General features: G+C 42.9%; 1 protein-coding gene across 2 annotated transcripts; it reads left to right on the forward strand.

Annotated features, from left to right (window-relative positions):
- The first annotated feature begins 6,347 nt into the window (after nt 1-6,347).
- Nucleotides 6,348-10,863, forward strand: abhd5b (abhydrolase domain containing 5, lysophosphatidic acid acyltransferase b). 2 transcript variants are annotated; one of them, XM_079523127.1, is made up of 7 exons: nt 6,348-6,458; nt 7,099-7,181; nt 7,347-7,761; nt 8,543-8,694; nt 9,306-9,417; nt 9,640-9,820; nt 10,073-10,862. In XM_079523127.1, exons 1-7 carry the CDS (start codon nt 6,409-6,411, stop codon nt 10,310-10,312), a joined length of 1,233 nt encoding a protein of 410 aa, XP_079379253.1. In that variant the 5' UTR covers nt 6,348-6,408; the 3' UTR covers nt 10,313-10,862. The 2 variants fall into 2 exon arrangements, with proteins under 2 accessions (XP_079379253.1, XP_079379252.1); XM_079523126.1 differs by lacking the exon at nt 6,348-6,458 and having other exon boundaries at nt 6,636-7,181; nt 10,073-10,863.
- The last annotated feature ends 1,182 nt before the right edge of the window (nt 10,864-12,045 follow it).

Consider the following 12,045-nt stretch of genomic DNA (forward strand, 5'->3'; position numbering starts at 1 on the left):
TGTCAATAGCTTCAACTTTGTGATACAATATTGGAAAATAATACCGATAAATACTGTTATCCGCCTGGCCCCTCCAATTCTGGATATTATATCCATTAACACAGAGAAAATTTAGATTGCTTTGGCATTTTAATAATAGCAGATATACAAGCCCATAGCGTGTCACTTTGTGCCGTTCTATAATCTTGTAGATCTGATGTTTTTTCAAATTCGTGAAGATATATATATATATATATATATGTATATGTTTTCTTTTTTTCTCTCTTTTCTCTTTTTAACTAAAATCTTTGCTTCTGGGGGTCTCTGGACGTAAACATTTTGAGATGCGTCTGCGTCCAAATACATGCATTTTGGGGGTCCTTGACATGTTAAAGTTTACATTTCAGAAAATTCGATGTTGTACAGTATATACAGGTTTAATGTTTGTTTTTAGGTCAATGTTTGTTTTAAAAATGCCATTGACAATGAAGAGAAATGATTTGATTTGACTAAATGTTTGTTTAGTCCCTAACACAAACATTAAATCCCAACAATAAAGAGAATTTAGTGTTTGTTTTGACACCTAATCATTTGATCACCTAATCATAGCAATCATAGCAAGCTATATCGAATTCCCTCCTCAATGTTGTAAGATGATAAGAGCGCCCCTCACTTCACACAGGCGTGATTTTTATATTATAGCAACATACGATTTTCAGAAAACTAGTATGTAGAGTTTTTGATTAGAATCGACCTCAGGTCTTAATGGGTTAACACTATGTGGCTGAGCTCCAGGGTAAGGTAAGGTAAGGTAAGGTAAGGTAAGGTAAGGTAAGGTAAGGTAAGGTAAGGTAAGGGTAAGATGGGGCTAGGTTTCTTCCACTGGCGGCGTGCCAATGTCTGAGCGTGTGATTCTAACAGGGACGTGCACACATAGACATCAAAGGGGGCTTCAGCCCCTGCCCTTTTACCTGTCTGTATAACAACTGCCCTCTCCAGACCACGGATGCAGCATTTACTGTGGTGAAAGAAATGCAAATGCCTCTCCTTTCCATGCCATACCGGAAGGCAGCATTCAGGAGAACTTGAACACAGCATTTTGCTTTGAACAAATTTGTTTAGAAATCCAGGTCGTACAACCGCATCTCCACTAGCGTGCTGGGTTGCGCCCCGAAAATAGCTGAAAATAGCAAAAATAGCAGATCTACAAGCTGCGACGCGTTGAGAGCTTGTAGATCTGCTATTTTCGCTATTTTGGTCCAAAAGTGCCCTCTTACGGGATTTCAGCCCCTGCCTCTCTAACACTCTCTGCACGTCCCTGGATTCTAATGTACATTGTAAAGCATTTTGGAGAAAGGTGCTGCTATAGTAATGCACCATTTACCATTTACTTGTCAAAAGAGGCTTCAGCCGTTGTACACCCAGTGCTGCATCTGAAAAACAGGAGGAAAAAATAAAGAATAAAGTAGTGAGGAGTGAAAGCCCTGACAGTGTTCCTACACTACAGCCTCGCCGTTAACCCTTTCTCTCCCACGTCTTTTTTTTAATGTATTTATCTCCTTTGTCTCCTCGTCTCCTTCCCTTGCACTCGGCCTTCTGTTACCTATGCTTTCACTGTCGGTTTAGAGTTTTTAGGGTTGTTTTGCATCCCAATGTGGATCAGGTCTCTGTAAATTGATATCGTCCATGTGCCGATGAACAGGCACGCACACGCACACGCACACGCACACACACACACACACACACACACACACACACACACACACACACAGAAAGACACAGTATAGGTGAACCACCATACACTGTGATAAAAGCGAGATTTATCCTTAGTGCCAGTGTCACAGGCCAAAAATAACAGATCTACAAGCTCACAACATGACGCATTGTGAGCTTGTAGGCATTACACTCTCTCACTCTGTCCACTGAGTGACAGATGCACCTAATGGGGGCGGGCGAGGGGGTGGGTTGAGAGAGGCAGAGGAAGGAGCAAGGCGGTGGAAAAGTGAGAGGGAGGAGAGGAAGAAGTAACGGAGAAAGCGAGACGGTGAGACTGGTCATTATAAATCATATCCGCTGTTGGCGCCAGCCTCGTAGCCTAGCAACCAGACAGCCCCCGCCCCCACTCCATCCCTTCGGTCTCTCTCTCTCTCTGGCTCTCTCTCTTCCAGTAAGAGCCTGGTCATTCTTATTACCCACGCTGCAACGCTGCAATGTGCAAAAACCTCCAGAAACATACAACAGCGTGCTTGGGAGTGAGAGACGACCGATCTGGCATCGGTTTTCTTCTTGAACGATAAGTGCGACGTTCTACGACATATGCACATCATACTGGGTGATTTTTCCGGGGCGATCATGCACTCTCTCACACACACACACACACACACACACACACACACACACACACACACACACACACACACACACACACACACACACACACACACACACACACACACACACACACACACACACACACACACACACACACACACACACACACAGACTGCAGAAAAATTGTTCATGAATTATCCAAAATTGGCATTCTTGTACACATATACAGGTACATATAAACGCAGTGACACACATCATTTACTAAATTACTCTTTCTTTTCTGTTTATAGGCTATGTTCTCCATATTCTACTCTTTTCGTCTTTGTCTCGACTCTCTCTCTCTTCCTGTCTCTCCCTTTCTCTCTGTGACTCTCTGTCTGTCGGTCTCTGTCTGTCTGTCTCTCGCAGTCTGTCCCTCTCTGTCTCTCCGTCTCAATCTGTCTCTCTGTCTCAGTCTGCCTCTTTTCCGATTCGATCGGTCTGTCTCTCTCTGCCTCTCCGTCTCAATCTGTCTCACTCCATCTCCGTCGTGCCGTCTCTCTCTCTCTCTCACACTCACGCACAACATAACTGCCAACCTACAGACCTGCGTGGCCACTAATGAAGGTCTGAGAGACGCACACAGAATAGCAGGGCTCAGCAGGTTGGCTCCAGCCTGTATGTTTCTTCACCATCCCCTCCCTAAAAGCCCAGGCCAGTTAGTGGTCTCCAGACAGTCACCACCCTGCCTTTATACTGCTGCTACCACTCTACAGTATATGCCAGTAGTTTTCAACCCTTTTTGTATCAAGGTCCATTATTTATTCAGCATTTGAGCCACGGACCACCATTTGATGAGATTTAACACAAAACTTTTAATATTTTGTTGTCATTAAGATTAGATCTTGTCCACAATTGTCCTCTTGAGAATGTAAAATGGAACCAAATGGCCCTGTACGGGTCCATTTGGTTTCATTTTACACTCTCAAGAGTTAAACATCTATAAGTGTCCATTTGGTTACCAACTCTGCATCATTTAGCTGGGGACCACCTGGAACCAGTGACGGGCCCCGGACCACTGGTTGAAAACCACACGGCTTATGAAACTCAGAGCACTCTACTCAGCAGTATGAGTGGCTGATTTCTATACTTAGTCGTGCACCGTACCGTACATAGCCGATCTACAAGCTGACAAGGCATCTCGTAGCAACGCGATGTGAGCTTGTAGATCGCCTGTTTTCGGCGTGCGACACGTCATACGATGGAGCATAAATTAGGCATAAGTGAGCAGATGGCCGCGGAGATGAAGGAGAACAAGAGGATGACATACATCTATGAGAGAGAGGAAACAAGTGTGTGTGTGTGTGTGTGTGTGTGTGTGTGTGTGTGTGTGTGTGTGTGTGATAAGAGTCAAGAGTGGTTTGAATCCATTTGGAACCACTCACTCAGCCAGTTTGAGAGCCACTAAAAGTGTGTGGTATGTGTTTGAGACATAGCAAAGTAGTGTGTGTTTGTGTGCGTGCGTGCGTGCGTGCGTGCGTGCGTGCGTGCGTGCGTGCGTGCGTGTGTGCGTGCGTGCGTGCGTGCGTGCGTGCGTTCAAACCTGTTTTAGTAGTCACTTCTTCAAGTGGATGCAAGTACGCCATCTTGTGGACCAGCATAGATGGGGACTTTGTCCTCGCTTTCATCACCTGTCCACCTTTAAGTGTCCACCACCTGTAGAGTGTGAAAACAACACAACACCCGTTCAAATTATCCACCAGAATTATTTTTGCTTTAGTTAAGATCTTATGAATAGATTAATACGCTGAGTCTCAGAGCCCTTAAAACTTCAAATCTAATAAGCACAGCAGATCTATTATGGATATGGGTTTCATCCTCCCTATTGATAATTGTAATGTATCTCAAATCCTGTAAAATATGTTTTTGTTATTTGGTACCATACATCCCATAAACTCTTTTTTGATTGTTTTGGTTTTATTTTTGTCTTGTGTGTTATTTGTCTGTATGTCTTACATCATTTTTGAAATTCAAAAATAAAGAATTCAAAAAATTAGAAGAAATATAGAAAAATATAGAATATAGAAATATAGAAGACAACAACAGATTGTTTGTTTGGACTCACACCAATCGCAATATACCATATGTCCTTTTTTGTTTTTGAATGACCTCCCAGTCAAAAGGTTCATTAATGACAATTACTAACCTACAGATATTGAAATTGACACTAAACTAGGCTAATAAATAATAATAATAATAATAATAATAATAATAATAATAATATTTCAGGTTTCATGAAACTATAAGCCTATTACACAGATGTATCAGGCAAGCTCTGGTCTCGAATAGATAACACAAAGGGACCCATAAGTGTCCACTTGGTTCAATTTGTATATTAATTTGTACACTCTCAGTGAAATTATTAACATTCTTATTGTGTATAGACCTACTAAAGCTTTTCAAGGAAAGAATTTGAATGGCTTTGGTAAATCAATAGTTCTACTAGGGCCTTCTAATCTATAATTATAGCAGGCATACCCCCTTGCGGTTCTATGACTATTACTCAATGTCTAAGCAGGTGGCCCGTGATTATGTTCAATTCCCTGAGGATGTGAATTAAAGGACAACTTTAGTTTTTTTCAACCAAGGTTCATGTTTTAGGTTGTTATTAGAGAAAGTAAAAGATGAGTGTTGTTGTTTTTTCATTTGCTGCTTTCTTTCGTTTTAGGGAATTTAGCTGTTTTTGACAGGGGGGCGGGGGCATTCGAGCATGGGGCTAAATATGTATTTTTTTACAAAATATTTTGGCGATTTCTTTTTTTATTATTTACTATAGTCCTAATAAACCCCAGGAAATGATATCTGGCCACAAAACAATCACAGGATCTACTGAATGTGAAGGAGGCCTACTGGGGGGAAGCCACATGTGTGTCATAGGCTCAATAGGTCAGTTTGACACACATCAGTAGATCTCGTGATCTTTTGTGGCCAGATGAAATTTCCTGGGGTTTATTAGGACTATAGTAAATAATGAAAAAATAAATCGCTATAAAATGTTGTAAAAAAATACATATTTAGCCCCATGCTCGAATGTCAAAAACAGCTAAAATCCCTAAAACGAAAGAAAGCAGCAAATTAAAAAAAAAGAACACTCATCTTTTACTTTCTCTAATAACAACCTAAAACATGAACTTTGGTTGAAAAAAACTAAAGTTGTCCTTTAAGTTTCTCATTCTCTGTACACCCTTATATATAGGCTACAAAGAAGCTGTGCAATTTTATAGGCTAAAGGTCTAGATTTTTATTTTATTTTTCTTCTGTGATACCAAAATTACTATAGGCCTGGCCTACCATTGCACAAGACAGCATGCATGAACCTTCATCTATTTTCATCATTGCTGCTTAGGCTATAATTCACACAAGCAGCTAGGTTCAGAATCTGAAGGAAGGTGGAAGGTTGGCTTTTCACCTCGTATTTTTCGTATTTTCCATTCTAGGTTAGGTATAGGCGTCTAGCCTAGACCTAACATTGTGTTAGATTCGCATAGGTCTAGACCTATTCATTTTCAATTACCGGTAAGTCATTGGGAGGTAGGCTCTGGGTCGGCTACCTCTACCTGTAATGTCAACTCAATCCCCCCTTTTCATCAATCAGGCGTCTGAGAAGAATAAGGTCAATCCATCCCACTGAAGGAGAATTTCATCGATTAGCTCGACAGCGAGGGGATGGGTATCTTTAGTGTCAACAACACGTGTGCTAGAGTCAGAGATAGTGGTTGTGGGTGGGCTTAAAAGTTCTACTTCTAGCGATGGGACTCTAGTATAGGATACAAAGTGCCGGTGTGATCAATGCGTTTTGACTGGAACAGTCTATGTAATAAGTTAGGCTGCAGCTACAGCTACTGAGCTACATACGGTATACACATACCTACCTCTGTCCAGACTGTCCGCAATTATAAAGTCAAAGTGACATGTCCCTGTGTTTCTCTGTCGCGCTTTAGGGGAGGTGCGGTCCCTCTGTCTGTCTGCACACTGTTCAATCTCTCACCACTCCTACTCGATTTCACAATCCTAAACCACCAGTCGCTGCTGTTCCAAATGGACGAGTGATCGTCAGTCATGCGGAGGATGGCGGAGGAAGTACAGCCCATCATCAGTGAGCAGCAGGGGTGAGTTGAATATTACAACAGCACCAATATTGTTATGAAAACCTTAATGGACACGGATTGATAGTTTTGTTGCCGAAAGACAAGTTTCGATCAAAAAACTCGAGCTCGGCTATTTTTGGTGCTACACCGTCGTACGTCTGACTCTGGATGTAAATATTCTGATGAATTGAAAATGGTGGACCCTAGTGCTAATTCAAAGTAGCAGTTTTTGTATTCTTGTGCTTTCGTTTGAAATGTACAAATTCTACATAGGCCTACTGTGACAGTGAAATACAAATTTCAATCAATCAATCAATCAATCAATCAACCAATCAACGTTTCAAAGGAAGGTAACTTGTTGTGTGACTGTAACTCCTAGCATCCAACAGCTGATATTATATCTAGTGTCTTAATTTGTCTATCATCAGCCATTATTTATATTTATTAAACATTTGGCTGTAGTGATGAGGAAACGAAAATCTATAGGCCTATCTCTACACTAGTACACTCTAAAGACTATGTTTCACTGATAAGAGAGAGGGCTGGTATATTACATAGGGTTCAAAGTGCATTACTGTCACTGTATGTATGACTTGTTTGAACATGTCTCCTTGGCTGTGGTGGGTGCGCGTGTGCAACATGCGTGCATGTGTCTTGACAGCTGCTGGATATCAAGCTGGCTTCCATCGTGGTGTCCCACGTCTCTCTCTCAGCTGGAAGATGCGGAGGAAAAGATGCTCAAGTGTACGTTTTGTGCGTGCCGTGTACGCATGCACACTCAACACTGAGTCACACACATGTGTGCACACTGCACACACTCACCTTATATGTTCCATTTAGCTTGTGTGTCACTGTCCTGTACATTTCCTCCGAGGAGCCCACAGTATATATGTTTCTCTTCCTCTGCAGGTGTGAAGTGCCCATTCTCTAGGCAGCACGTGCCAATATCCAACGGCAACTATCTGTGGACCCTAGCTTTCACCGCTCAGCCCCAGCCAGCCTCCTCTGCCGGCCCACAGTCCCAGCCGGTGCAGCTTCGCAGGACTCCTCTCGTCGTCATGCATGGCTTCGGGGGCGGAGTGGCTCTCTGGACCCAGAACCTGGACTGTCTCTCCGCCTGTGGGCCGGTCTATGCCCTCGACCTGCTGGGCTTTGGCCGGAGCAGCCGTCCGCAGTTCAACACGGACCCGGAGGTGGCCGAGGACCAGTTTGTGGCTGCGCTGGAGGACTGGAGGTCCAGGGTGGGGCTGACGGAAATGGTGCTGCTTGGACACAACCTGGGAGGCTACATCGCCACTTCTTACACCATCAAATATCCACACAGGTGTGTTTGTGACGTGTGTGTGTGCGCGCGCGTGTGCATGTGTGCGTGTGTGTGTGTGTGTGTGTGTGTGTGTACACCATGTTCTACAAGCTTTGTGGGGAACAAAAGTCCCCACGAGGATGTTAAAACCAGATCAAATTGACCTCATGGGTACAATACAATACAATGGTCCTGGTGGTGCCCATGAGGAAAAGGGTCATTTCTAAGGTTAAACAATTCTGAACACATTGAGGGTCAGGGTGGGAGTAGGATTAGGTGGTTTGATTGTGGTTGTGGTTAGATTAAGGTTAAGTAGAAATGTAATAATTCTTAAGACAATTTGTTTTTGATATCCCCCAACAATAAAAGTGAGATAAAGTGCAAGGTGTAATGGTCCCTGCAGACTGCTGCCATTTTTCAGAAAAACGGCAGAAAAGCGCAGCAAAAAACCCTGAAAAACGTATCAGTCCACAAGGACCTTGAGTGTGAATTTAATTAAAGACAAAACTCCCTCACACTGTCATCAAATTCAAGCAAAAATATTGAATGGGAATAGCAACATTTCGGTATCATAACCACGTACATACACATAATTATATAAACAAATAGATCCTCTTCCAGAAATGGCTCGACACCAAAAATGTCTGTATTGCTTTACAAATCCCAAGAATATCCTGGATATATTTGAAAGTAAGACCGTGTACTGTGTGTGTGTGTGTGTGTGTGTGTGTGTGTGTGTGTGTGTGTGTGTGTGTGTGTGTGTGTGTGTGTGTGTGTGTGTGTGTTGTGTGCGCTCCTGCAGGGTGAAACACCTGTTGCTGGTGGAGCCGTGGGGTTTCCCAGCGCGACCAGACAACCCCCACCAACACACCATCCCAATGTGGATCAGAGCCATGGGGGCAGTGATGACTCCCTTTAATCCTATGGCTGGACTCAGACTCGCTGGGCCTCTTGGTTAGAACACACACACACACACACACACACACACACACACACACAAACAAACAAACACACGGACACACGGACACACAGACCCTTTTTCCACCGGTTGGTTCCACCGGTTCAGTCCTTTTTGGTTCTTAGTCCATGAGCCAGAGCTCCAAAATTGGTGGGAAAAACTAGACCTATATTACATTGTTTATAGGATCAATACAAGTAAATGAATACATGATAACCCTTCCACAGTAGTAGCTTTTTCATATTTTCGATTATTTTGCATATTTTTCTACAGAATGCCTCATTTGCATATTTAAACATGTAAAATTTGTAATACAATAAATCATTGTCTTCGTGTAAGTACTCAATTGGGGAAGTTTCATGGTGATAACAATCTAATATAGGTATGGTTTTGCACACTCAATTCATAATTTACATTCCAATTTTGGAGCTCTGGCTCATGGACTGAGAACCAAAAAGAACTGAACCGGTTCCCATTGGGAACCAACCGGAGGAAAAGGGGCCACAGAGATAGAGAGAGTAATGTTTAATTTGCTTCCTACTAGATACAAAACAACCTGTTGGGTTTGTTTGCTTGTTAACTCATGCAATCTCTCCTCTCCTCACAGGCCCCATGCTGGTGCAGACCATCAGGTCTGACTTCAAGCAGAAGTACTCCTCTGTATTTGACGACAACACCGCGTCCGACTACATCTACCATTTGAATGCACAGACACCCAGGTGACCAATCCTGACACGTGGCGTTATACTTTATCTCCCTTGACTGAAACTTAATCGATCCCTCAGACATTATCATTTGAGCTTAATCTTTGTTTACATCACCTGTTTCACCATCAACATGCAATGAGATGGCAGTAATAGAAAGAAAGAAGGCACAATTCACTGAGAAGTAAGGTGGATAGAAATGCGTTTAGTTTTCTTATTGTCACATTCCTTTTGCAGCGGAGAAGCAGCATTTACGAGCATGACCATCCCGTATGGCTGGGCTAAGAGGCCTATGTTAGAGAGGATAGGACAGGTCCGTGCTGACATCCCTATCTCCTTCATCTATGGATCCCGCTCCAGCATTGACAGCCACTCGGGATACTCCATCAAGAAAACCCGTCCGGACGTGGAAATCAAGGTCAGCCCTTCCTTTTCTTTTCAGCAAAGGATTTATTGTTCTCATTGACTGAAGGAGAAGCAGTGTTTATCACTGTGTCAGCAGACATAGGACAGCAATGATGTAAACTTTAGCACCAATATCTCCAACAGTTGACCCTGACTTTATGTCTGTCTGTCTGTCTGTCTGTCTGTCTGTCTGTCTGTCTGTCTGTCTGTCTGTCTGTCTGGCTCACTATCATTATGTCTCACGCTGTGTCTGTGTGTGTCTCAGGTGATCAGAGGAGCAGGTCATTATGTGTTCGCCGACCAGCCAGACGACTTCAACGAGACTGTCCTTCACATTCTGGCCAGGACGGAGAGCAGAAGAGGAGAAGAAGAGGAGAGATTGGACAGAGATGAGTATAAAGGGACAGAGGAAGCATTTGCGAAGGAGGGACTTACCGGTAGTCAGGAAGAGTTTGCTCAGTCTGGGGATGGATATGAGGGTACAGAGATGATTACCCACAGATGAACTGCTTCATGTCACCATACTAGAACATTTGAGGCTGAAGCCTTGCTGATGTGTTTTTAACTTGTTACTTGTAATGTTTTACTGGTTTTATTCTTATTTTCTTTCTTCTAATAAAGTTGTCCTTTTTTCTTGTTCCCCCCCCGGCCCCCACACATGTAAAGCGTCTTTGGGTATTAGAAAAGCGCTATAGAAGTCCCAGATATTATTATTATTATTATTTGTCTTGCGTGGTTATCGTCCATTGTAAAACATGATAAGACACATAAATGAGGACATGTTCCTTGCTTTTCTTGGGTCTGACATTCTGTAAGGCTCAGGTCAAAGGTTTGATGTTGTCACAGGGTTTTACAGCAGGTCTGTGAGTCTGCAAATGGGATAAGACTTGTGTAAATAAGATTTGTTAATAAATGTGAAATTCACACATGTTGCTCCTTTTGTTATTTATTACTTCCACCCTCCCATGTAGCCCGTTTGTCATGTCCTTGCAAAGAGAAAGCTCACGCTCTTATCTGGAAATGCAAATTCAAGGAAAACTGTTGCTCAACTTCTCCAGCAAAGGCATTTCCCAAAAGGACTAGCTTTTTGTGTGGGCAGAGTTCGGGGGAACATTTCGCAGCATGTTACTTTCACCTACTCTCTGAGAGCTTATAAGGGAGAAGTAAGTAGGGCAAAGGACCTGTGGGTAATTTCAGGAATGATCAACATTTTATCCGCCTGAGGGGCCGATGACTGAGAGTGGCCTGCAGATGGCACTGCAGTGACACTGTGCGGTATCAGCCACTGTTTAGCAGATGGCTAGTGTCACATCCTGCACAGAGCAGCTTGAGCATACATATGAACCTGACTGACCTACTCAGAAGACCCGAGCAGTGAGGTTTTCAGAGCAGTCAGCAATCTCTGCTATGTCACAATTGCTATGACAGATCAGGGTCAGAGGTGTGTGTGCGTGCATGTGTATGTGTGCTTGAAATTAGTTCAAATAGGCCTGCTCTCCCCTGTGTTATCATTAGAGGCTTCTTCTTTCTGACTGTGTGAATCTAATATCCCTAAAGGGGGAGGTACTTTCAGGTAGGGGATGGAAATGTTAAGAGTTCAGTAGAAAGCTAGAGGTAGATGTGATCCTTTTGGTTGTGAGGGCTTGAGGTCCATAGGGGTGAAGTGTGTGTGTGTGTGTGTGTGTGTGTGTGTGTGTGTGTGTGTGTGTGTGTGTGTGTGTGTGTGTGTGTGTGTGTGTGTGTGTTGACAACAACGCTGTACGGCACAGTGTAAATCAAGTTTTAGCCTGGGTAGACAGCCCCCTTAGACAGACCCCCTTAGACAGCACTTCTTAGACTTATATAGCATTTGAAACAGACTTATAGCATGTCATGTAGACAGCACAATAAGTGCATTGTATGTAGTCATAGCACTTCATAGTATATATGTACAGCATAGTATAGCATATATGTATAGTTTATATGTATAGTGTCATTATATAGATATGTTCTAGTTATAGTTTATATGTATAGTGTCATTATATAGATATGTTCTAGTCACGTTCTTAGCTTACGCATGTTTCGCGATAAATGCGTTTTACATATGTGATGTGTTCCCATGCTTTTTGTTCTTGCTTAATGTAAATCGCTCTGGATTAAGAGCGTCTGCTAAATGCCTAAACTGTAAACTGTAAACTGTAGTGAATCTAGGAGTCTAGGAGAGCACTCACTCCCCAATAATAACATTATTTACAAGAG

Source organism: Electrona antarctica (assembly GCF_951216825.1).
Source record: "Electrona antarctica genome assembly, chromosome: 15".
Classification (NCBI taxonomy): domain Eukaryota; kingdom Metazoa; phylum Chordata; class Actinopteri; order Myctophiformes; family Myctophidae; genus Electrona; species Electrona antarctica.